The 24,847-nt window shown below is 36.0% G+C and overlaps 1 protein-coding gene across 4 annotated transcripts; it reads right to left on the reverse strand.

The window, feature by feature from the left end:
- Positions 1–18,251: 18,251 nt before the first annotated feature.
- On the reverse strand, positions 18,252–24,847 carry LOC110631763 (histone deacetylase 2). Of its 4 annotated transcripts, XM_058145825.1 has the most exons (13): positions 24,558–24,845; positions 24,400–24,455; positions 23,952–24,069; positions 23,572–23,634; positions 23,083–23,151; positions 22,840–23,006; positions 22,650–22,714; positions 22,509–22,555; positions 22,304–22,348; positions 22,162–22,212; positions 20,270–20,356; positions 19,458–19,545; positions 18,252–18,518 (listed from the first exon to the last, which is right to left on the reverse strand). In XM_058145825.1, the coding sequence occupies exons 1-13, from the start codon at positions 24,753–24,755 to the stop codon at positions 18,427–18,429; spliced, it is 1,146 nt and encodes a 381-aa protein (XP_058001808.1). In that variant the 5' UTR covers positions 24,756–24,845; the 3' UTR covers positions 18,252–18,426. The 4 variants fall into 4 exon arrangements, with proteins under 4 accessions (XP_058001808.1, XP_058001806.1, XP_058001807.1 ...); XM_058145823.1 differs by having other exon boundaries at positions 18,252–19,545; positions 24,558–24,847; XM_058145824.1 differs by lacking the exons at positions 18,252–18,518; positions 22,162–22,212 and having other exon boundaries at positions 18,525–19,545; positions 24,558–24,847.

Consider the following 24,847-nt stretch of genomic DNA (forward strand, 5'->3'; position numbering starts at 1 on the left):
GATTCTTGAGAAAGTGTGCGCCTATAGTTGTCACATGCAGAATATAGGATTCTGTTTCATCTTCTTCTTTAATTCCTTATTTCTAGATTTTGCATTATTCCTCGGAAAGTATAAGAGTGCTTCAGTTTAGCACCTTAGTTTTGTGAAGTGCATGGTTATGTGAAATAGATTTAGCAGACGTGTTGAGGCCTGCCATGGAAATACATACTCCAAGAAATAGGGGTGAGTAGATTTCAGTTTAAATCGAAAAATCAAACCGAACCGAGTTAATTCGGTTCAATCGGTTTAGTTTTAAAATTTAATAGGTTTAGTTTGGTTTTATATTATAAAAATTTCGATTATTTTGCTTCAATTCGATTTTGAAGAGAAAAAAATCGGTAAAATCGAACAGAACCGAATAGTAATTTTATATATTCAAATCGAACCAAATCAGACTGAATAGATTTTTGAATTGATTTATTTTTATGAGAAATTTATGAATTATATATATATATATATATATATATATATAAATTGTTTAATTTCATTGATTAATGTTTATTAGGTTCAAACCAAAGTCAAAATTAAACCAAATAACTTGAAAATCAAGTCTAAATTAAAAATCAATCAAAAATCCAAACCGATCGGTTTGAATCAAACTAAACCGATATTGAGCGGTTCGGTTCGATTCGATTTTTCATCAATTTTAGTTTGGTTCAGTTTCTAAAATATGTAATTTAGTTTTCATAATTTAATTCAGTTCAGTTCAGTTTGGCTCGATTTAAACCGAATGCTCACCCCTACTAAGAAATACTATGTTTCTTTCAGTATGGGTCCAAGTGGTGTGCCTACATAGTGCAAGGCACGAGGACCTAAAGGTGATTTTTGGCAGTATAACTACCCTAAATTGGAGTGAGGATATTGTTGCAGGCAGTCATCAGTGAATAGCCAGTCAAAGTAAGTTCATGGTATCAGTGGAGTCAAGATAGATAAAAGAGTGGGAAATCTAGTCTGTTGGGACGTACTATAGTAACTATACAAAGTTCTTAATATTTATACTGTAAGTTGCAAATTACAGTACCAACATAGGATTATTGTGTAGAGCTGCGTGCTTCCCTGTGGTGCTCATGACGAGGATGTTTGTAGACAGTCTCTGTTTTGGTACAGTTATGCTAGAATAGAGTTCTATTTCTGCAAAATAGTTGAAACTCCTAGTTTGCAATTTAAAACCTTTGAGCTAGAACATCAAAAGTTACAGTGGGCAGTAACTAAAGTCAATGACTCGATTACCCTAGCCTGAGTGAGAGTTACATCAGGAGTTATTATAAGATTAGAGGTTTTAGTATAGTCATAAGTGATGGGTAGCACTTATAGAGTGAAATCATCTAGTATATCTAGAAAGGGTTTTAAACAGAATTGGTATTATAATAGAAAATTGTGCCTAATGTAACGATCGGGCTCTAACTACTAGAGAAATTATCCACTTTGGCCATAAGCCTCATGGTTTTGTCCCATAGATGGAATGGAGAACTTCCCAGGAGGTGGTCCCTTTGGCAAATTCCACATCGGCAAAGCACGGAGATGGTCTTGGGTTCAAAAAGTAATGATATATAAAATGGGGGGAAATAATCATTAGAGGCTCCTTTTGGTGGAATGGCCTGAAGAGTTGAAAGAACTCCAGGATTAAGCGTGCTCTCTTGAGAGAAATCCTAGGATAGGTGACTTCCTGGGAAGTTCTCCATTTCACCTATGGGACAAAACCGTGAGCCTTATGGCCAAAGCAGACAATTCCTCTAGTGGTTCGAGCCTGATCGTTACAATTGGTATTAGAGCCGCTCGCGTGTCCTCTTGGGAGATGGTGGGGCAAACCTCAGTGAGGACGCTGAGTCCTGAAAGGTGGGGAGAAAGCTCCCTTAGGCAAATCCCACATTGGCAAAGCACGGAGATGGTCTTGGGTTCAAAAAAGTAATGATATATAAGATGGGGGAACTAATCACTAGAGACGCCTTTTGGTGGAATAGCTTGGAGAGTTAGAAGAACTCCAGGGTTAAGCGTGCTCGCTTGAGAGAAATCCTAGGATGGGTGACCTCCTGGGAAGTTCTCCATTCCACCTATGCGACAAAACCGTGAGGCTTATGGCCAAAGTAAATAATTTCTCTAATGGTTGGAGCCCGATCATTACAATTCGTATCAGAATCGCTCGCGTGTCCTCTTGGGCGATAGTGGGGCAAACCTCAGTGAGGACGCTGAGTCCCGAAAGGGGGGGAGAAAGGTCCCTTAGGCAAATCCCACATTGGCAAAGCATGGAGATGGTCTTGGATTCAAAAAGTAATGATATATAAAATGAGGAAAAATAATCATTAGAGGCGCCTTTTGGTGGAATGGCCTGGAGAGTTGGAAGAACTCCAAGGTTAAGCGTGCTCGCTTGAGAGAAATCCTAGGATGGGTGATTTCCTAGGATGTTCTCCATTCCACCTATGGGATAAAACCGTGAGGCTTATGGCCAAAGCAGACAATTCCTGTAGTAGTTAGAGCCTGATCATTACACCTAAAGTTTAAGTGAAAATAACATCTTCTTTGTGCAGTAAACAAGGTACATAGTACAATTTTGCTTCCCTAAAAAGAGATCGGATGCTACGAATGATGTCTATAGTCTATGAAATGCGCTTTAACGGGTTTGCAGTATGATAAGATAGCAAACAGCTTGACATGGTTGTGGCAAAGTGGTAGATGCAGTACCTCAACAGCAGTCAGTTGTTATGTAAGGTATGATCTTATCCTTTCAGGAGAGACAGAAAGTTACTACTGTTGATGGTGACCTATAGAATAGTGTTTCAAATGGGACTATAAAGTATGATAAAGAATTATTGGTTCGGGTATCCTAGAGAGGGTACAAGTTTCACTGTAAGAATCATAAGTGATCGGATCATAGTGTGTAACACCCCAGGTGCATAGCACAGTAGATTTCATCGTCCGATGACGGTGTCGTCGGACAATTAAGGGGATTAGGACCACACTTAAGACAACTTAAGAAGCCATAAACACAAATAATTAATAATGTTTAATTAGTTGATTATAAATAAGAAAAACAGAACATAAGAAGTTAAACGAGCCGAGAGTCACAGCGATGAGTGACCTCCTCGGGAACGACTGCGAAGTCGTTTTAAACTCAAATTTCGAACCGTAAAAAGTGACGCTGCGGTCCTTAGGACCCTTATGAACACAGTGGAAAAAAGAAAATCACGAAAAAGAACTGTTAAGCCAGTCAAATAATTAGGTCAGGGAGCCGGAAGAAATATGGAATTATTTGCAAACCGGGATGAACCGGCGAGGGGCAATTTGGTCAATTGACCCCGAGAGCTGACTCCTGACCTAACTGTCAAATAAAATCAGAGAAAATAAAATTTCGGAATCGAGAATTAAATTAAAGAACTAAAAAAAAAAGAAAAAAAAAAAGAAAAAGAGATGAAAATGAAAAAGTCAAAAGTTATAACATCATGGATGATGCCATAACTAAATTAATAAATTGAATTATTTAATTAGGATTTTTTTGTGGTCTTCCATAAATTAAATTAGATAAAGGAAAGGGAAAAAAAAAAAAAAGAAACAAAGTCCTTCTTCCCTAAGTGGACGTCCACCACTCTCACTCTCCCTCTCCATTTCTAAACCCCATTAAAGCTTGAGTTCAAGCTTTTAAATCCCTACTAAACCCCAATTTCTTCCATAATTATTCCATAAAAACTTGATAACCTCACTTGAGAAGAGGATTGAGCAAGAAAGAAAGAAAGAAAGAGGAGTGGGATTGAAGATTGAAATTCAAAGTTTAAGGTTAGTGAATTTAAAATTGAAAATTATGTTTAATATTTGTGTTCTTGTTGTATATAACTTAGATCTTAACTTAAAATGAAATGAAATTAATTGTAGGAGGACTAAACCTGGATTTTGATCAGCTAGGGTTTGATATGGTAGTGCATGAATTTGATTAGATTATAAGTGTAGGCAAGCTTATATGAAGGTAGATGTGATGTTGGTATGCTTAAATGTGATTAAATGAAACAATTTAGTGTGGTTAGGGTTTGTGAATCAAATTTTGAAGAAATGCTTAAATGATGACTTTGGTCTATTGTGAAGTGAAATAATGGTCAATTATGACCAAATGGATTGTGTGGGAATGGTAGGAAATTAAACCAAATTCGAAGGTCAATGGTCATGCTGCTGGCAGCATGACCAAACCCACTTTGAAGGACCAAAACTCAAATTTTACAAGTACAATTGATATGCCACCAATTGGAGATGAAAATAGACATAAAAGAGCACAATTTTCATTAAGGAACCATGGCCAAAAACTGACCAAAACTTGGTGAAACAATTGACCAAAGTGAAATGAGAGCAGGCTGCCCTGCACCAAAACTGAACAAATGAACAGTAACTGTTCATTTAGTCATAATTCGAGCTAGACAGGTCAAATTGACCTGAAATTTTACCAGAAATTAGATGAGACATATATCTAAAACTTTCATGAAGAACACCACCCCAAATTATGTCATTAACCCATTCAAATTATTGAGCAAAGTTAAGTTACCAAACCTGCAACTCTGTAGATTTTCATTTGAGCAGTAATGTTTGGATGGCTATAACTCTCTCTAGGAAACTCGGATTTAGGCGATTCTTGAACCGATGGAAACCTAAGACATATTAGAACATTTCATATGAAGAAAGTTAGACCAAATTATGAACTTAACTTAATCAAATTACTGACCAAAGTTGGATCAAAATCTGCCAGAACCCAAAATACCAGTATATACAGTACACGTGAACAGTAAATTTATTTTGGCCATAACTTGAGCTACAAAACTTCGATTGAGGTGATCCAAAAATGAGAATACACTTAAGACAATAAGGAACATTTTCTATGAAGGAAGTTTTGTCAAATTCCAACAGTAGACCGACCAATGAAACAGTGCAACTTCGGAGCACCAAAACCGAAAATTGGCAATTTTGCCAAAATGACCTAAGCTTTGAGAAAATGACCAAAACCAACAAGTTTAATGACCAAAATGTGGTATGTGGGTGAAGTTGGAGTTCCCATACCTATTAAGTCTTAGAAAGTCAACTATTTGACTTGAATAGTGCAGTGAATAGTAACCCGAAACACAAAATTTAAAGAACGTCGAATTTAGCACGTTAGAGCTAGGTAATTATGAAGCTAAATTTATTTTGGATCTGTGTTAAGTTCTAGTACTGAAACATTGTAAAATTGTGTGTTTCAATTGTAAAATTGTGTGTTTCAATTGAAAAAAATATCGAGAAGGAACCCGAGGAACCGAGTAGAGGCTAAGGGACGACTCGTTTGAGGTTTGTACACAACGTATACGTTTTGTAATCATCTTTTGCATACTGTTTTGAATAATGTGAAATATTGGATTATGACATTCTTATGATGTTTTGATTTAAATTGTTGAAAGTTATTATGTATATTGAAATGACAATGTTTAGCAAATTGTTAAGATAAGTTTTGAAACCACAGTGTCATGACCATATATTTGAACACCTCACTAGCACAACTAGTGGGGGTAATTAGTTTCGAATTTTGATTCCTTCTCTGGAGAAGTGTTGAGGTGTGCCAGTAGAAGAGGATGTGAATGGATATCCATATATTTGAGCTAGCTAGCCTTGTGATGTGATTTCTCTTTAGCCTCTGGCTATTGAGATTCTATTTGTTTCGAATGGCATGATCTAACTGTGGGTTTTATGAAATGTGTTTTGATACTTTGAAATAAACCTGGTTTGCATTAAAATCTCATAATTTATGTTTTGTGTTTAATGCTCATGTTTAGTCAAATTTTTGAATAAATATGATTTAAGTTTTGCATAAAGATTATTTTAGTATGTTGTGTACCACTGAGTCCTAGTAATACAGAGACTAGAGGAGCAGCAGACTGAGCTGCTGAGGATTGAGGATCGTTCTGCTTTGAAGCTATCGGGTATAGTTTATACCCTGATCGTAAATATTATTTTGATGTATGTAATGCACAGAAATGTATGGACATGTGAAGATGGGTTTTGAGCAGCTTGTACAAAATCTGTATAAAATTTGTAATAAATTTTAGTTTGGATTTTCTTAATGTAAATTTTTGTATGATGAATACATAAATTGTTTATCTTAAAAAAAAATATATATGAATGTATGAAATTGATTGACTATACATTGAAGACTATTGAATTTTGACTTGAGAAATTTATTGAAATGATTATGAAATTGATTGAGTTTGATTGTGAAACTGAAGTAGTGGTTGAGAAAAACTTTTAGAAGTGCTTTTTACAGGTATTTGAAGAACGGTTTTCTCAAAATACAGAGGAAACTCTGTCAAAATTTTTATAGAATTTGCGGAAAACTAAAATGGACCAAAAATATTAACTAGTTTTAATTTTAACTAAATGTTTTAAATGCCTATTAGACAATGCTCACCACTTAACAAAAGTAAGAAAATTGATTTAAAATCCTTTGTAGGGTACTTAATGAGTTATCGGTAGGTGAAGTTCGGTAATTCATTAGGTATTCTACGGGATCATGTTATGCCTTACAGAGGGGTAAGGTGTGACATGTTTTAGTGGTATCAGAGCAAATTTTTGAAGTGTGTTTTAACTTGTGAATTTGTGTTTTTCTTTGTTAAGTACAACTGCTCAATGTCCATAATTGTTACATACAGTGCATTACATCATGAATATGAACTAACGGAGGGAAATCTCCATGTGTTACTTGTTCAGGAGATACCTAACTTCGATGAAATGGAAGAAGAGGATCGCTCGATTAAGCGATGCAGTGAAGCCGAGGCACAAGAGGAAGCCCAGCTTTACCGAATGTCGATGGGTCGATAGCACGATCCCATAAATGACGATTTCTGCCACATTTGCCTGCAGCGATGGCGGCAATGTTTCAACAAATGGCTTGGGGTATGCCTGTTCAAACTCCACCACAACCACCTGTGGCACAACCACTGCCTCCAGCCAGACAGTATGACAAGTTATTGAAGTATGGGACTGCAGAATTCAAGGGTACAGTGGACCCTTTAGAGGCAGAGCAATGGCTTGAAAGAATGGGCCAGTATTTAAGAAGCCTTTGCCAAGATGAATTAAAGTTTGAGTATTCCGTGTCGCTCGCAAGGGGATGCGTATGATTGGTGGAAGACCATTCCCCACGGCTTAGCTGAACCACGGTGCTAACACAGGATGACTTCATCGAGAGTTGATGCAAATACATCCCGGATGCATATGTTGATCGAAGTTACAAGAGTTTCGATTCTAAAACAAAGGAACCGATCGGTGGCGAGTATGAGAGGAGTTCTCTGCTGAGTCACTATGCGGGAGTCTCCTTACTACGGCAAGGCAAGATGCAAGAGATTTGAGACGGGTTTGAAGCCCAGCATAAGGATGCAAGTTGTGGGATTTCGACACAGCAACTTCTCAGAGCTTATGTCTCAAGCACTTGAACTGGAGAGAATTGAATCAGAAGCAACCCCAGTGAAAGACAAATCGAGAAAAAGCCGAGAAATCGAGAAAAAGACAAGGGAAAAATCGGTTGAACGAGTTACGGTGCTACCTCTGGAAAGAGAAAGAAGTTTAGTGGACCCAGGGGGTCGAGGTGGAAGATTTGGTAGGGGCCGATTCTCGGACGAGACCCCTAGGTGCAGTTAGCGATCAGCGAGGGTTCACATTCGCCGCCCCTGTGAGACTTGTGGCAAGATTCATGGAGGGGAGTGTTATTGGGCCACTGGAGCCTGCTTTAATTGCGGAGGCAAGGGTCTTTTAGCAAGAGACTGCACTAGTGCTCCGTCTTCGAGATATGGTCCAACTCCTACTACTGCCGAGGGTTCTATTCAGAGTCCTGCTCCCGAGGTTCCACGATCGTTAGCGAGAGGAAGAAGCGGTAGAGGCAGCCTTTGCCAGTGATCGAGAGCCTGATTGGTCAATCAGCACAAGGAAGTGCTTCAACCAGAATCTACGCAATGAGACAGCGAGAAGATGCTGAGACTTCTGATGTGGTAGCTGGTACATTCTCTATCTCTGATCAAGAAGTATTTGTAATGTTTGATGGGTTCAACTCATTCATATGTTAGTGCTAGCATAGTCAGTTCACTTGCTGTTCCATGTGTGCAAATGGGTTTTGAAGTGCTAGTAACTAGTCCGTTAGGACAAGAGGTCCGGGTCAACAGAATTTCTAGGGACTGTCCTTTGGTGATTCAAGGACATGTTTTTCTATCAGACTTGATTGAAATGCCCTTCAGAGAGTATGATATCATCTTGGGCATGGATTGGTTAGCCAGGCATCACGCCATGATTGACTGTAGACTGAAGACAGTCACTTTTGGTCTCCCTCTGTATGGTGATGTGGTAATACACGGGGAGAGGCATTTACTGCCATCAAGCATCATTTCGGCTGCATTAGCCAGAAGGATGATCAGAAAGGGGTGTGAAGCATACTTGGCACATGTGATAGAAACCCAAGTGGGGAGTCCAGCACTAAGGGACATCCCTACTGTATGTGATTTTCCGGATGTATTTCCTGATAAATTACCAGGATTACCTCCAGAAAGAGAGGTGCAGTTTGAGATTAATGTTATGCCTGGTGTGGACCCAATCTCCATAACACCATATAGAATGGCACCTGCAGAATTGAAAGAGTTGAAAATACAATTACAAGAGTTGCTTGACAAGGGCTTTATTCACCCTAGTGTGTCACCTTGGGGAGCACCAGTATTGTTTGTAAAGAAGAAGGATGGCACTCTCCGGTTATGCATTGATTACCGACAGTTGAATAAGGTGACGATAAAGAATAGATATCCATTGCCCCGCATTGATGACTTATTTGATCAGTTGAGGGGTGCAGCTGTGTTCTCCAAAATTGACCTGAGATCAAGTTATTATCAGCTGAAAGTACAAGAGCAGAGTATTCCTAAAACTGCCTTCAGAACCCGCTATGGCCATTATGAATTCCTAGTCATGCCATTCGGGTTAACTAATGCTCCGGCTGCTTTTATGGATCTGATGAACACTATCTTCAGACCATACCTCGACCAGTTTGTTGTGGTATTCATAGATGATATATTGGTCTATTCGAGGAATGCAGAAGAGCATGATAGACATCTGCGGATTGTACTGCAGACTTTGAGAGAGAAACAGCTATATGCCAAATTATCGAAGTGTGAATTTTGGTTGAAAGAAATATCTTTCTTGGGGCATGTAGTATCAGAAGAGGGCATTAAGGTAGATCCAAGTAAGATTGAAGCTGTCCTTAATTGGAGGCCACCCAGAAATGTCACAGAAATTCGCGATTTTAGGTTTAGCCGATACTACCGTAGATTTGTGAAGGATTCTCCATGTTGGCATCTCCATTGACCAAGTTGCTTAGAAAGGATGTGAAATTTCGGTGGGCGGACAAATGCCGGCAAAGTTTTGATGAATTGAAGAGATGTTTGAAGCTCGATCCGACTTTACCTACAGGGTAAAGAATATACTGATTCTGATGATGCTTCTCACAATGGGTTAGGTTGTGTGTTGATGCAAGATCGAAATGTCATTGCCTATGCATCACGCCAGCTGAAACCGCATGAGAGGAACTATCCAACACATGATTTGGAGCTTGCAGCTATTGTGTTTGCTCTTAAGATCTGGAGGCATTATTTGTATGGGGAGAAGTGCTACATCTATACAGATCATAAGAGTTTGAAGTATTTGGGCACCCAAGAAGAGTTGAATTTGAGACAGAGGAGATGGTTAGAGTTGATAAAAGACTATGATTGTCTGATAGACTATCAGCCAGGGAAAACTAATGTTGTGGCTGATGCCTTAAGTCGCAAGACTGTGGCAAGTCTACGGGTTACTCCTTTATCTTTGGTACATGAGTTGAGATCATTGCATGCTAGCTTAGAGATTAATGATGAGGGGCAGACAGTAGTTGCATGGCATGTACAGCCAGTGTTGATTGATCGGTCGTAATGGTCTCGATTATCAGAAATATCAGAAGCTGATGGAAGAAGTCCGACAGGGCAAGAAACCAGAATTCTCAATTAGAGATGATGGTTTATTGCTACACCAGGGCAGAATATGTGTTCCTAATGATGTTGATTTGAGGCAGATCATTTTGAAGGAAGCACATGAGTCTCCTTTTGCCATGCACCCTAGTGGCACAAAAATGTATAGAGGGCTAAAAGAGCATTACTGGTGGATGGGTATGAAGAGAGATGTGGCAGAGTTTGTGTCCAAATGCCTAACTTGTCAACAAGTAACGGCAGAGCATCAAGTACCCGCTGGGTTGTTACATCCACTACCAGTACCAGAATGGAAATGGGAGAGAATAACGATGGATTTTGTGATGGGACTTCCGAGGACACAGAAAAGTCATGATGCAGTTTGGGTCATTGTTGACAGACTGACCAAGTCTGCTCATTTTCTGCCAGTTCGAATGGACTACAGTTTAGAAAGATTGGCCAAGTTGTACATTGATGAGATTGTGAGACTGCATGGAGTGCCAGTATCCATCGTATCAGACAGAGATCCTAGATTCACTTCTAGATTCTGGGGTAGTCTTCAGAGAGCCCTAGGAACTAGATTGAATTTCAGTACTGCATTCCACCCACAGACAGATGGCCAATCTGAGAGGGTAATTCAGATCTTGGAGGATATGCTACGGGCTTGTGTGATTGAGTTTGAGGGCAGTTGGGATACACACTTGCCTTTGATTGAGTTTGCTTACAACAACAGCTACCAATCAAGCATTGGGATGCCTCTATATGAAGCTTTGTATGGCAGAAAATGTAGAACCCCGTTGTGTTGGGATGACGTGGGTGAAAGAAAGATGATTGGACCCGAAATTGTTCAACAAACTGAAGAGAAGATTAGGGTGATCCGAGATCGACTTAAGACTGCATCAGACCGTCAGAAGTCCTACATTGATCTGAAGAGAAGAGATATTCAGTATGCAGTGGGTGACAGAGTTTTCCTCAAAGTTTCTCCTTGGAAGAGAATTATGAGATTCGGCAGAAAGGGGAAACTAAGTCCTCGTTTCATAGGGCCATATGAGGTTCTGGAAAGAGTGGGTCCTTTGGCTTATCGGTTGGCACTACCTCCAGAGTTAGAAAAGATACATAATGTCTTCCATGTGTCTATGTTGAGGAGGTATCGATCAGACCCATTTCATGTACTACCAGTAGAGGAAATTGAAGTGAATCCAGACCTCACATATGAAGAAGAACCCATAGAGATTCTGGCATATGAGGTGAAGCAGCTACAAAACAAGCAAATACCGTTGGTAAAAGTGTTGTGGAACCGTCATTCGGGCCAAGAAGCTACTTGGGAACGAGAGGAGGACATGAGGAGACAACACCCACAGCTGTTCAGAGATTGATATCAGGTAAAATTTCGAGACGAAATTTATTTAAGGGGGGGAGAATTGTAACACCCCCGGTTGCATAGCCTAGTAGATTTCACTGTTCTGGTGACCGATGTCGGTCCGGACAATTAAGGGGATTAGGACCACACTTAAGACAACTTAAGAAGCCATAAACACAAATAATTAGTAATGTTTAATTAGTTGACTATAAATAAGAAAAACAGAACATAAGAAGTTAAGCAGTGAGAGTCACAATGATGAGTGACCTCCTGAACGCATGCGAAGTCGTTTTAAACTCAAATTTCGAACAGTAAAAAGTGACGCGCTCCTTAGGACCCTTATGAACACAATGGAAAAAGAAAATCATGAAAAGAAGCTGTTAAGCCGGTCAAATAATTAGGTCGGGGCGGAAGAAATATGGAATTATTTGCAAATCGGGATGAGCAGCGAGGGCAATTTGGTCAATTGACCCGAGAGTGACTCTGACCTAATCACAAATAAAATCGGAGAAAAGAAAATTTTGGAATCGAGAATTAAATTAAAGAACTAAAAAAAAAAAGAAAAAAAAAAGAAAAAGAGATGAAAATGAAAAAGTCAAAAGTTATGACATCATGGATGATGCCATAACTAAATTAATAAATTGAATTATTTAATTGGGATTTTTTTGTGGTCTTCCATAAATTAAATTAGATAAAGGAAAAGGAAAAAAAAAAACAAAGTCCTTCTTCCCTAAGTGGATGTCCACCACTCTCACTCTCCCTCTCCATTTCTAAACCCCATTAAAGCTTGAGTTCAAGCTTTTAAATCCCTACTAAACCCCAATTTCTTCCATAATTATTCCATAAAAACTTGATAACCTCACTTGAGAAGAGGATTGAGCAAGAAAGAAAGAAAGAAAGAGGAGTGGGATTGAAGATTGAAATTCAAAGTTTAAGGTTAGTGAATTTAAAATTGAAAATTATGTTTAATATTTGTGTTCTTGTTGTATATAACTTAGATCTTAACTTAAAATGAAATGAAATTAATTGTAGGAGGACTAAACCTGGATTTTGATCAGCTAGGGTTTGATATGGTAGTGCATAAATTTGATTAGATTATAAGTGTAGGCAAGCTTATATGAAGGTAGATGTGATGTTGGTATGCTTAAATGTGATTAAATGAAACAATTTAGTGTGGTTAGGGTTTGTGAACCAAATTTTGGAGAAATGCTTAAATGATGACTTTGGTCTATTGTGAAGTGAAATAATGGTCAATTATGACCAAATGGATTGTGTGGGAATGGTAGGAAATTAAACCAAATTCGTAGGTCAATGGTCATGCTGCTGGCAGCATGACCGAACCCACTTTGAAGGACCAAAACTTAAATTTTACAAGTCCAATTGATATGCCACCAATTGGAGATGAAAATAGACATAAAAGAGCACAATTTTCATTAAGGAACCATGGCAAAAAACTGACCAAAACTTGGTGAAACAATTGACCAAAGTGAAATGAGAGCAGGCTTCCCTGCACCAAAACTGACCAAATGAACAGTAACTGTTCATTTAGTCATAATTCGAGCTAGACAGGTCAAATTGACCTGAAATTTTACCAGCAATTAGATGAGACATAGATCTAAAACTTTCATGAAGAACACCACCCCAAATTATGTCATTAACCCATTCAAATTATTGAGCAAAGTTAAGTTACCAAACCTGCAACTCTGCAGATTTTCATTTGAGGAGTAATGTTTGGATGGCTATAACTCTCTCGAGGAAACTCGGATTTAGGCGATTCTTGAACCGATGGAAACCTAAGACATAGTAGAACATTTCATATGAAGAAAGTTAGACCAAATTATGAACTTAACTTAATCAAATTACTGACCAAAATTGGATCAAAATCGCGGAACCCAAAATACCAAAGATAAACGATTATCGTGAGCAAGAAACTTATTTTGGCCATAACTTGAGCTACAAAACTTTGATTGAGGTGATCCAAAAATGAGAATACACTTAAGACAATAAGGAACATTTTCTATGAAGGAAGTTTTGTCAAATTCCAACAGTAGACCGACCAATGAAACAGTGCAACTTTGGAGCACCAAAACCAAAAATTGGCAATTTTGCCAAAATGACCTAAGCTTTGAGAAAATGACCAAAACCAACAAGTTTAATGACCAAAATGTGGTATGTGGGTGAAGTTGGAGTTCCCATACCTATTAAGTCTTAGAAAGTCAACTATTTGACTTGAATAGTGCAGTGAATAGTAACCCGAAACACAAAATTTAAAGAACGTCGAATTTAGTACGTTAGAGCTAGGTAATTATGAAGCTAAATTTATTTTGGATCTGTGTTAAGTTCTAGTACTGAAACATTATAAAATTGTGTGTTTCAGTTGAAAAAAATATCGAGAAGGAACCCGAGGAACCGAGTCGAGGCTAAGGGACGACTCGTTTGAGGTTTGTGCACAACGTATACGTTTTGTAATCATCTTTTGCATACTGTTTTGAATAATGTGAAATATTGGATTATGACATTCTTATGATGTTTTGATTTAAATTGTTGAAAGTTATTATATATATTGAAATGACAATGTTTAGCAAATAGTTAAGATAAGTTTTGAAACCACAGTGTCATGACCATATATTTGAACACCTCACTAGCACGACTAGTGGGGGTAATTAGTTTCAAATTTTGATTCCTTCTCTGGAGAAGTGTTGAGGTGTGCCAGTAGAAGAGGATGTGAATGGATATCCATATATTTGAGCTAGCTAGCCTTGTGATGTGATTTCTCTTTAGCCTCTGGCTATTGAGATTCTATTTGTTTCGAATGGCATGATCTAACTGTGGGTTTTATGAAATGTGTTTTGATACTTTGAAATGAACCTGGTTTGCATTAAAATCTCATAATTTATGTTTTGTGTTTAATGCTCATGTTTAGTCAAATTTTTGAATAAATATGATTTAAGTTTTGCATAAAGATTATTTTAGTATGTTGTGTACCACTGAGTCCTAGTAATACAGAGACTAGAGGAGCAGCAGACTGAGCTGCTGAGGATTGAGGATCGTTCTGCTTTGAAGCTATCGGGTATAGTTTATACCCTGATCGTAAATATTATTTTGATGTATGTAATGCACAGAAATGTATGGACATGTGAAGATGGGTTTTGAGCAGCTTGTACAAAATCTGTATAAAATTTGTAATAAATTTTAGTTTGGATTTTCTTAATGTAAATTTTTGTATGATGAATACATAAATTGTTTATCTTAAAAAAATATATATATATGAATGTATGAAATTGATTGACTATACATTGAGGACTATTGAATTTTGACTTGAGAAATTTATTGAAATGATTATGAAATTGATTGAGTTTGATTGTGAAACCGAAGTAGTAGTTGAGAAAAACTTTTAGAAGTACTTTTTACAGGTATTTGAAGAACGGTTTTCTCAAAATACAGAGAAACTCACAAAATTTTTATAGAATTTGCGGAAAACTAAAATGGACCAAAAATATTAACTAGTTTTAATTTTAACTAAATGTTTTAAATGCCTATTAGACAATGCTCACCACTTAACAAAAGTAAGAAAATTGATTTAAAATCCTTTGTAGGGTACTTAATGAGTTATCAGTAGGTGAAGTTCGGTAATTCTTTAGGTATTCTACGGGATCATGTTATGCCTTACAGAGGAGTAAGGTGTGACATAGTGGATGAAAGTTTTGTGAATAGAATAACAGGTGGTGGTATCTAGTATCTTAAGTTTTGGCTAATTGAGTGGATATTGGGAAGTAGCATCCTCGCAGATCTCCTCCTTGAGGTAGTATGGGGTAGCATGTGGATTAAAGGACAAAAATGGAGATCACGAATACGACCCGCCGACCTGAATTGTCACCCCTATACTTGACCAACACTCTCAAGAAAATGAAAGAATGATGAGTAAATAGACGAAGAAGAGTAGCAAAGAAGAGAAAAGAACAAAAGAAGAAAAGTTTCGAGGAGAAAAGGGGGAGAGAATTGAGAAGAGAGAAAAGAATATTTGTATTATTCAATTGATAAAATGCCACTACACAATTCTGAAAGTATTTGTTCTCTAATCTTAATACATTTAACTTTAGTTGACTATAATAGTTACATTTAACCAATTCAGAATACTACTATATCTATAATTGTTCTCTCCAATTTCACATCTAATGACCCTCATAACTTTAGCTTACCGATTCCTAACGCTTTCTAGCTCTTCAATCCATAGTTCTAACACTTAACTTGTGAAGTCATTATTGGTAGTCTTAATTGTATTTAATCTAATCCTCCATGCATGCATGTGCCTATGCAAATTAGATCGAATCTCATTTAATTTTTCATATGTACTAAATGTTTGTTCAACTGCAACTGTTGAAACAAAGGCCGCAAATACTTCTTTTTGTAATTTTGCATAAAATAGAAAAATGAAATTTATATTTTCTTTCCATCATATATATATATATATCAATTTCAAAAAAATTACCTATATCCCTTAGTTTTTTCTATTATTCATAAATATTTGTTACCCTCACGGATGATTAAACATTCAATTGAGAAGATAGTTGAGGATTGATGGCTAAATAAGTTATACGATAGTATTATATGTATTTGCCTTAATGATTTAGAAATTTTAATTTTAGTGCTTCATTTACTTGCTATATCTTGTAATGTGTTGGAATTTTGCTATGATGTATTGAAATTGAGCTTGATTGTGTTGCCAATATATATTGAGTTGTCATTGAAAGATAGTGCTTAGTTTATTTAAAGTTGATTTGCTATTTGATTACAAGTAGTCATTTGTGCACATTCATTGAAAGCAATTAGCTTGTCCATCTTTTAACATACATTCACACACATTTATATTACTTAAGCTTTAATTTTTCATTGTATTGTGAGCAATGACCAAAAATTTGTCAAAGTATCAAATTTTATTCATTTAATATATATTTTTTAATCAACCTAACGTTATTATTTTATGCGGCGCTTATTATTAAAACTCTAAATGCTAAAATTATTTTTTACATGCACAATTATATTCAATCCAAAAGCAATGGGAACTCCTTATATCAAAACAAATAGAAATATTATTCCAACCCTCCCAATAAATATTGTAAATTTTTTTCTTCCTTTTAAAAAATAATTTTATAATTGTTTATTCTAAATTATTTCTAGCAAACTCTTTTAAAATTGTAAGTTTAAAGTAATTTGGAATTGCAATTTTTTCTCAATGGATGCTAAATTTTCAAGTTCTTCGTTAGTGGTTGGACAAAATAGATGAAAACTTGAATAGAATGTGAAGACTCAAATTAGCTCATTTGAGTTTTTGTGATGTTGATCTCTAATTTAAACGAATGCTTGTGTTGCAAATGCAAATTAAACATCACATACCCATTGTTTTTTTTTCTCTTAAATTTAAATATTTAGCCATAGTGATTGCATTTTACTTGCTTCAATTTGTAGATAAAGTTTAATATAATGCACCTTGAATATGTAGAATTTTATGGATTTACCCTCTGTTCTATTTGTGTTGGAGATTCATCGTTGACTTTCCTGACATTAAAATTGGCTTGGATAAGTGAATGATAATTAAGTATCGAACAATTCATCGAGTGTGACAATTCCCATGAGTTGAAAATTATGATCAAAGGAAATTGAGTTTTACCATTTTTCCTTTGCACTTGTAACTCTTTGAACGCATTGAAAAACCTTTATTTGATATGTTTTATTTGTAAAGAAAATAAAGATGAAATATAAGGAAATTAAACAATTAGTTGGGAAAAATAGAAAATTATATAAAATATTAGTTGAAAAAATAAATAAATCAGATATTTAGAGAAAAAAAATAATGAAAATTGTTTTTTTTTTTAAAAGAATGAAAGAATATAATTGAGAGCTTTGAGAATATAGGAGAAATTAAGAAAATTTCCACTTGACATTTAAAGAAAATTTTTATTTTTTTTCTTTTCCAAAAATACTTCCCATCTATAGCTACAATTCGTAAAATAGTCATTTATAATTCATTTTAAAAAATAAAAATAAAAGTTTACTAAAATAGCAATTTTTAAATTTTTCAAAAAATCAACAATAATGATCATGAGACCGTTGCTGCTACAAGCGAAACACGCAGAAAACTAGCTGAGGCCTCTTTTACATGCACCACGTAGCTTATGCAATTCAAGTCATGCCCTTTTTTTTTAAATCGAATTAAATTAGACTGCTAGGCCGAACCACCAATTTCGATCCGATGTGATTCACGATTCGTTAAAGGGCGGACCAAGCCCAATCTCTAGAAATGGTGGTCTCGAGCCGGTTCAGAATTGCGAACCAGTTAACCATCTCAAGTCTAAATTTAATTGGTCCAATTTCGACTATAAAAATAAGAAATTTTTTTTACTATAATTTAGTCCCCAACATTATAAATTATATTATAGTTTAGTCTATGAAATTTAAACTTTAAGCCCCATTCGGCAACACCTTTTAAGATAGCATTTAACGTTTAGTTCAGCCTACCTTTTAAAAATTGAGAAAATATTTGGATTAAAGTCAATAAGAATAATACAACTATTTTTATATTTAATAATTAATCAAATAATTATTTTTATTAAACATTTTAATTTTAAATTACAATATAAGCAACTTAATACTAACAGCCAACAAATTACAGTTAACTACTGATAAAATAGCTGACGGCCACTAAAACAACTAATTGCTACTAAAACAGTTAATATTATTGAACATAACCTTAGTTGCATTCAAACCCGAATGTTATTTTCTAAAACTCTACAGACCTTGAAGATCTTGTATTTTCAAAAAATGATAATATAAGACTAAAAGTGCTAATTTTGTAAAAGTATAAACCATAGTGTAGGTTACAGGCATGAGTAATTATCCCTACATTATATAATGATCTTTGTAAATACATCGTTCTTTGCTTTACAAATTTTCCTCATTATTTGCTTATATACAATCTTAATAATCTGAATAGTTGTGAACAAACGAGGTTTTGTCATATGTATATCACAGAAAGAGAGAATCAACACAGCTGTTAAATTTTCACCTGGAACGGTGAAAATCAATCAAGCACTTTTTTGAGAGGTTTACTATTGAATCTGCAATAACTCTAGCACTGGTCTTCGTATAACCACCTGAAACAAGAAAAAAAATTATCAAACTGCACAAAATTATCCAACAAGATCTAAGATATTATCACTTCAATCTTGAATGTCCCATATGGATCAAAGATATCCAACAAAATCCGTAATATGTTTGAATTTACTTTGGTATTTTTCCTTTGATTTTCTTCATCTAAACTAAGACAACATATAAAAGAAGACACGTTACTTTCCTATTCATAGCCGCAAAACTAATGCAATAGGTCACAACATGAAACGTCACTTTCTTGTCCTCTAGGATCAATGGATGCATGAAAAAACGTAGTTCATTGCCAATTCATTGTGCAATACACACAGAAGATGCTTGTCAATTTGGATAAATCCAGGTGCCATTCATCTGCACAGTTTCAGGTGTTATCCATCCAAAAATGAAAGACATTTCCATGGACATTAATCTTCATGCAATTTGAGCAATTTGCAGTTTTCCTCTAGAATTGAGGAAAGCATGAAAGACCCTAGTTCATTGCCAATTCAATATGCCACACACACACAGAAAATGCTTGTCAATCTGGATAAATCCAGGTGCCATGCATCTGCACAGTTTCAGGTTTTATCTATCCAATAATAAAAGACATTTCCATGGACATTAATCTTAATGCAAATTTGAGCAATTTGCAGTTTTCCTGTAGATTTTTTTTTTTCAAGTCCTATAAATGAATTAGTTAGAATTAATTAAGAGGATGCGTCTCAGTGAGTGAAGCAAAGTGATTAGGGAGCCTGAGACATGGTCTGCAAAATTGACAAGCACTAACAAATGAAGCATGAAGATCAAAAGATGATTCTTTGTAATGAGCCATTTTTCTCTCAATGGACTTGGCTGAGGAATTAGGTGAGCACAAGTAAAAGCAGACGCAACTTTTGAGTATTGAAGCTGGAGCACTAATTTGAAGATTCTTAGAAATATCACAGGACCTGATGTCAGCATGACAAGAGGAGCATTCCTTTCACGGGCAAACATGAAAACCTTCTCGTCTCTGGCAGTTATTCCATCAGGACTGATCTGCACCGGTCAAGCATAAACACACAATATAAATTTCTTATCATTGCTAAACATCCTTTATAATAGTTGAGGAAGAATTGATAATAATTTTCCATCACATCTGATCATGGTTCTTGGTTTCTTTTGTTTTCTTTACTTTTTCTGATAAAGAAGATTTTATTAATAACAGAGGGAAATGTAAATCATTCAATTTATTCAATCAGTACCATCATAAAAATTTTAAGTTTTTAAGCATTCCAAGAGATTGTTTCTAACCTTTTATTTGATAGAGATAGGTCACTAAGCACTAAACATTTTGGTTTCTGACACCTATAGATTTGAGCATTTCATCAATTCTGACTAAAATGAACCCTGTGCAAATTATAAGTAAAGCTAATATACATCATATGTCTTGAGAGTTGAGACTTTCTGAATATTCATCCAAATAATTCAAGCACTACTATATGAAGACTTATTTTATTTTATTTTATTTTTTCTTTTCCACAGGTATCAGAAGGGGGGAAAAGATGTCTAAATTTCTGTTGTTTCTCATGAAAATGCATCTCGATCAAGGTAGATTCACTCAATTAGAAAATGTCAGAGAGCTCAGCAACTGTAAGTTGATCATGCAAAATGTCTTTCTAAGGTCATAGGTTCAACACTAGTAAATGATTAAAAAAAAATTTAGGTAATTTTGAGATCAAACTATTGTTTTCCATAGAAACAGAAACTAAGGTTATAGTACCTTCAGCCTGCCTAGTGGATCTCCATCTAGGATATCAGTGCCAGCATTGTAGACCACCAACTCAGGATCAAACTTTTGGCCAGCAAGCTAATATTCAAAAACCATTAATTTCACATAAAGATAATTATGAAGAAAAATTACTTTATAAGAATAGATGGCCATCTGTTCCAGACACCAAATGTATCAGTTAGCAGATTTAAACATAAAATAACAAAAATTAAGAGCAAATGTGAGAATAGACTCCAGGCATAGTTATCAAAGGCTCAAGGCGCACCAAGGCGCCAAGGTGTCTTGGAGCCTAGGCGCAAGGCTCAAGGTGCAAGTGCGCCCGAGAGAGCCAAGGCGCAAAAATAAAAAAAAAAATTATAATTATGCTATCACACCTCAAATAACATAAAACTATATAATAATAACTAATAAATATGCAAGTAATAATTAGTTTATAATCCAAAAGAGATAAAAATAAACTACTAAAAGTTAAAAACACTAATAAACTACTAAAAATTAAAGTTTAATAAACTAGTAAACTACTAAATGTTAAATCCACATCAATAGAAATATCAAAATCCTCTTCATTTTCTTCATCTTTTTTATCATCTTCATTATCCTCCTCATACTCATCTTCGAAATCAACATCTTCATCATCATCATTTTCTTCCTCGTCTTCAAGAAGTGAAGAAGTGAAGAAGGAGAGAGCATGAAAAGAAAAAAATGAAAAATTGCAGCTGCTGTAACAGTGCAGAAATCAGAACAGAGAGAGCATGGGCAGCCAAAAAAAAAAGATGCAGAAGAAAAAAGTGTATGCAGAAACAGTGCAGAAAAGAGAGAGACAGAGCATGGCAGCCAAAAAAAAAATGCAGAAAAAGAAAGTGCAGTGCAGAAACAGTGCAGGAACACTGCAGGAGAGAGAGAGAGAGAGAGAGAGCATGGCAGTCCCAAAAAAAAAAAGAAAAAAAAAAGAGAAGCAGAAAAAGAATACCCAGTACAGGAAAGGGAGAGAGAGAGAGAGAGAGAAAGCATGGCATTGGCAGCAAAAAAAAAAAAAGGAAACACTGAAACAGAGAGAAAAAAATGCAGCACAGGGAAAGAGAGCAGAGGAGAGCGAGAGGAGAAGAAGAAGAAGAAGAATAAGAAAATAATAAGAAAAAATACATGCCAGGTTTGTTTGATCTCTCCCTTCACTCCTCTTCTTCTTCTTCTTCTTCTTCTTCTTCTTCTTTTCCTCTTATTTTTTTTTCTCTTTTACTGGCTGCTGGCTGCTGGACAAACTTAAAAAAAGAAAAAAAATCCTAGCAGCCTAGCGCCTTGCCTCATTGGGGCGCGCCTTGATGCGCCTCGTGCCTCGCTGCGCCTCAGTGAGGTGGTGCACCTTGGCTGTCCCGAGGCGCCTGGTGCGCCTTGCACCTGAGGCGCGCCTTGCACCTGAGGCGCGCCTGATAACAGTGACTCCAGGTATATAGGAAGTTAATGTTTGAGATCATGAAGTATAAAAATGCATACTAAAAACAATGGAGTAGAGACAACATGTGCCGCTGCACCAAAATTAACTAGGCTGAAAAGGAACATTTTTAGGTGTTGCAGATCTTTCAAGCCTGTTGTAAGTTGTTAATTGTAAATTGTGTAGAAAAATAATTGGAGAGAGGGAGAGAGAGAGAGATGTTCCAGGCAGTACAAGGATGACAGATGAAAACAACAAAAAGATGTAATCCCAGAAGCCCTGCAATCTTCTAAATAAGGCATATAAAGTATCAGAAAATATGACAATATATAGTACATAAGTTCCCTTATCAACAAGATTTCCTTGTCAAAGCACATTCAAAAGCTTATTTTTTCAATTGCGATGAAACAATCCAGCTAAGCGCACTGAAGTGAAGAGCACGTATACTGTGTACCTCAAGTGCTTCATCTAATTTCCTCAAGTACTCATTTGTTGTGGTCCCGCTCTGTTCAAAATCAGGAACAAAGAACACATTATATTGGGACAAGGTAAAAAACCTACAATTCATTTTTACCAAGAAAATACTGATGGCTTACCACTACTTCAACTTTCTGATCAATATATCTCCTTGCCTCATAATCCTGTTAAAGAACAATCATACAGAAGTAAGCAATAATCATACAGCAGTAAGCATAATTTGTTACCAGATAACAACTATAATACTAAAACAAAATCAGAGAAGTGATGAAAAGACAAGAAAAAAAAAGAACCAGCACACAAGTTTGAGTCCATGCAACTTACAAATGGATATATTCCAGGGTTATACATATCCAGAATATAGACTCGGCCTTCCATTAAAAATGTCCAAAGCTATCAGTTAAAAAAAAAAAAAAAGAAAAGAAGTCAAACCCAAGCACCACGAGGAAAAACAAGTGACCATACTGTCATTGGAAAAATCCATTTCATGGCCATTTCCTTGATGCGCATCAAGGTCAATTATCATCACCCTGAAAAGTTGTTGCATATGATGAGTACAGAATTCCATTCATGAAAGATAATTGTGAACTGAGGCTATGACATCAGCACAATACATCAAAAACAGCATCTATTTCATCTGATCTGCATTCATTACCTTGATACATTCAACCGCACAAAGGCATAATGTATGCAAAGAGAAATGTCTGCATAAGCACAAAAACCGCCTCCTTTTTCACTAGAACAGTGATGGAACCCTCCTCCAACATTGATGGCCCATCCTTGCTCTTTCGCAAGTTTAGCTGCCAAGATGGTTCCTCCTACCTGCAGTATAAAACAATCAGAATATCCCTATAAACTAAAAATTAATGATAAGGCAGCAGACAAATGATGACTACACCTGTTTGCGAAATGGGAAAAGAACCTTCTGCTGCACAAGACAATTAGGAAATAGTGCAACGGGAGGAACCTGTGTTTTATATTTTCCTGAATCAGTGTGCAAATTGCAATTGAATATTAAACTCAACTCAATTAAAGCCTATATGGACATCAGAAGGATATGGACATCTCAAGAAATACTATATGGAAATTATGGCATTATACACAATAAATACTAAACCTTATCAGAAGGATATGGACATCTCAAGAAACCATAACTCATATTGGAACCATGGCCATGACATTATACCAAACCAAAATCTCTTTCAGAGCATTTGCTTGGATTCATTTAAGAGATCCAGAGATATGGACAAGTGATAAAATTGACCACTACTAAAATGTTCAAAAAAGTGACAACAAATAGCGTTTAACACAGATTGAGAAGAAAGTCGAAGGAAGTAATCATACAGAAGAAATCAGACTTCAGAAAAAAGGGAGAATTACACCTCACCTCAATTATCATGGCAACATTTGAACTGCTCTTTAGACTACTCAAGTATGACTCTGAATGAACCTGGTAAAGATAATCAATTAGTTCTATTCATAAAAAAGTTGCACACTCTTACACTCATCTCACTAGAACAAGTCAACAGCAAATCAGTGATGTTTCTTTATCTGTGCCATTCATTTTCCAGTGTTCTTTAGAAATTACTAATAATGACCACCAAGGTAGTACAGTGCAGGCTGAAGGATAATTAATGCAATTTACATAATTTGAGTAGAAAATTATACCTTCATCTATTGATTGATCAGTTCTCCAAACATAATACATGCAATACATCCAAAAGTTAGAAAGAAAGGGTAAAAGAATTCAATAGATATAGAAACTACCACAAGGAGATCATCCTTTGAAGCTTCCAGAGGTTCAACAATACCATTTTTGTCCAGCACACCCTCCACTATGAGAAATCGGCACACACGTCCCCATTTGGATGAATCAAATGGATGCCTACATTAATGATGCATATAGGACAAATAAACTCAAAAATATCGACTCAAATTGCCCCCCACAACAGAAAGTCAGAAATTCACAAAATTTAAATTTATGGTGAAAATTTCAAATATGATTTGTTGATGATAATTAACACTACGACATACAGTCATACGGAGTATTCAAATGATGTGACAGTCACTTTCAATAGCAAAAATATATTCAATCCGAGTTCGAAGGATTTCAAGATTAATTACTTCCATCTCAAATTTTCAATCAGAAACCAAAACCAAAAAGCAACAAATACAAAATAAACCCCCAAAAAAAGAAGAGTACATAAGCTCTTACAGCTTCTCTATGCCAAGAAACGAGATATCATAAGCTGACGAGTAAATTAGCGGAACCTGTTTGATAAAATATCTAACTCAGTAATCAAATTCAACGGAAATTTAAAAAAAAAAAACAAAGGGCAAAAAGGCATGTATTGAATGTAGAAGTAGGGTCACCTTTGAGAGAGGGACGTCGAAGTAGAGCTTGCTTGAGAGAATACGGTTTCGACGGAGAGTTACAGCATCGCCGGTTGGTGAAGTAGAGGAAGAAGAGGACGACATATTGAGAGAGCGAATAAAGCGGAACAGAAAATGAGAGAATTTGATAATGGCGATTGTCAGGGCAAAGCATAGCGTGGATTCACCGAGATTCATTGCTTTAACTAGGAAAGTTATCCAAGGCTTTGTTTTTAAACTCGGAGCGAGTTCGACAAGGTGTGAAAGCGAGTTTGACAAGGTGTGAAATG

Source organism: Hevea brasiliensis, chromosome 4, assembly GCF_030052815.1.
Source record: "Hevea brasiliensis isolate MT/VB/25A 57/8 chromosome 4, ASM3005281v1, whole genome shotgun sequence".
Classification (NCBI taxonomy): Eukaryota; Viridiplantae; Streptophyta; class Magnoliopsida; order Malpighiales; family Euphorbiaceae; genus Hevea; species Hevea brasiliensis.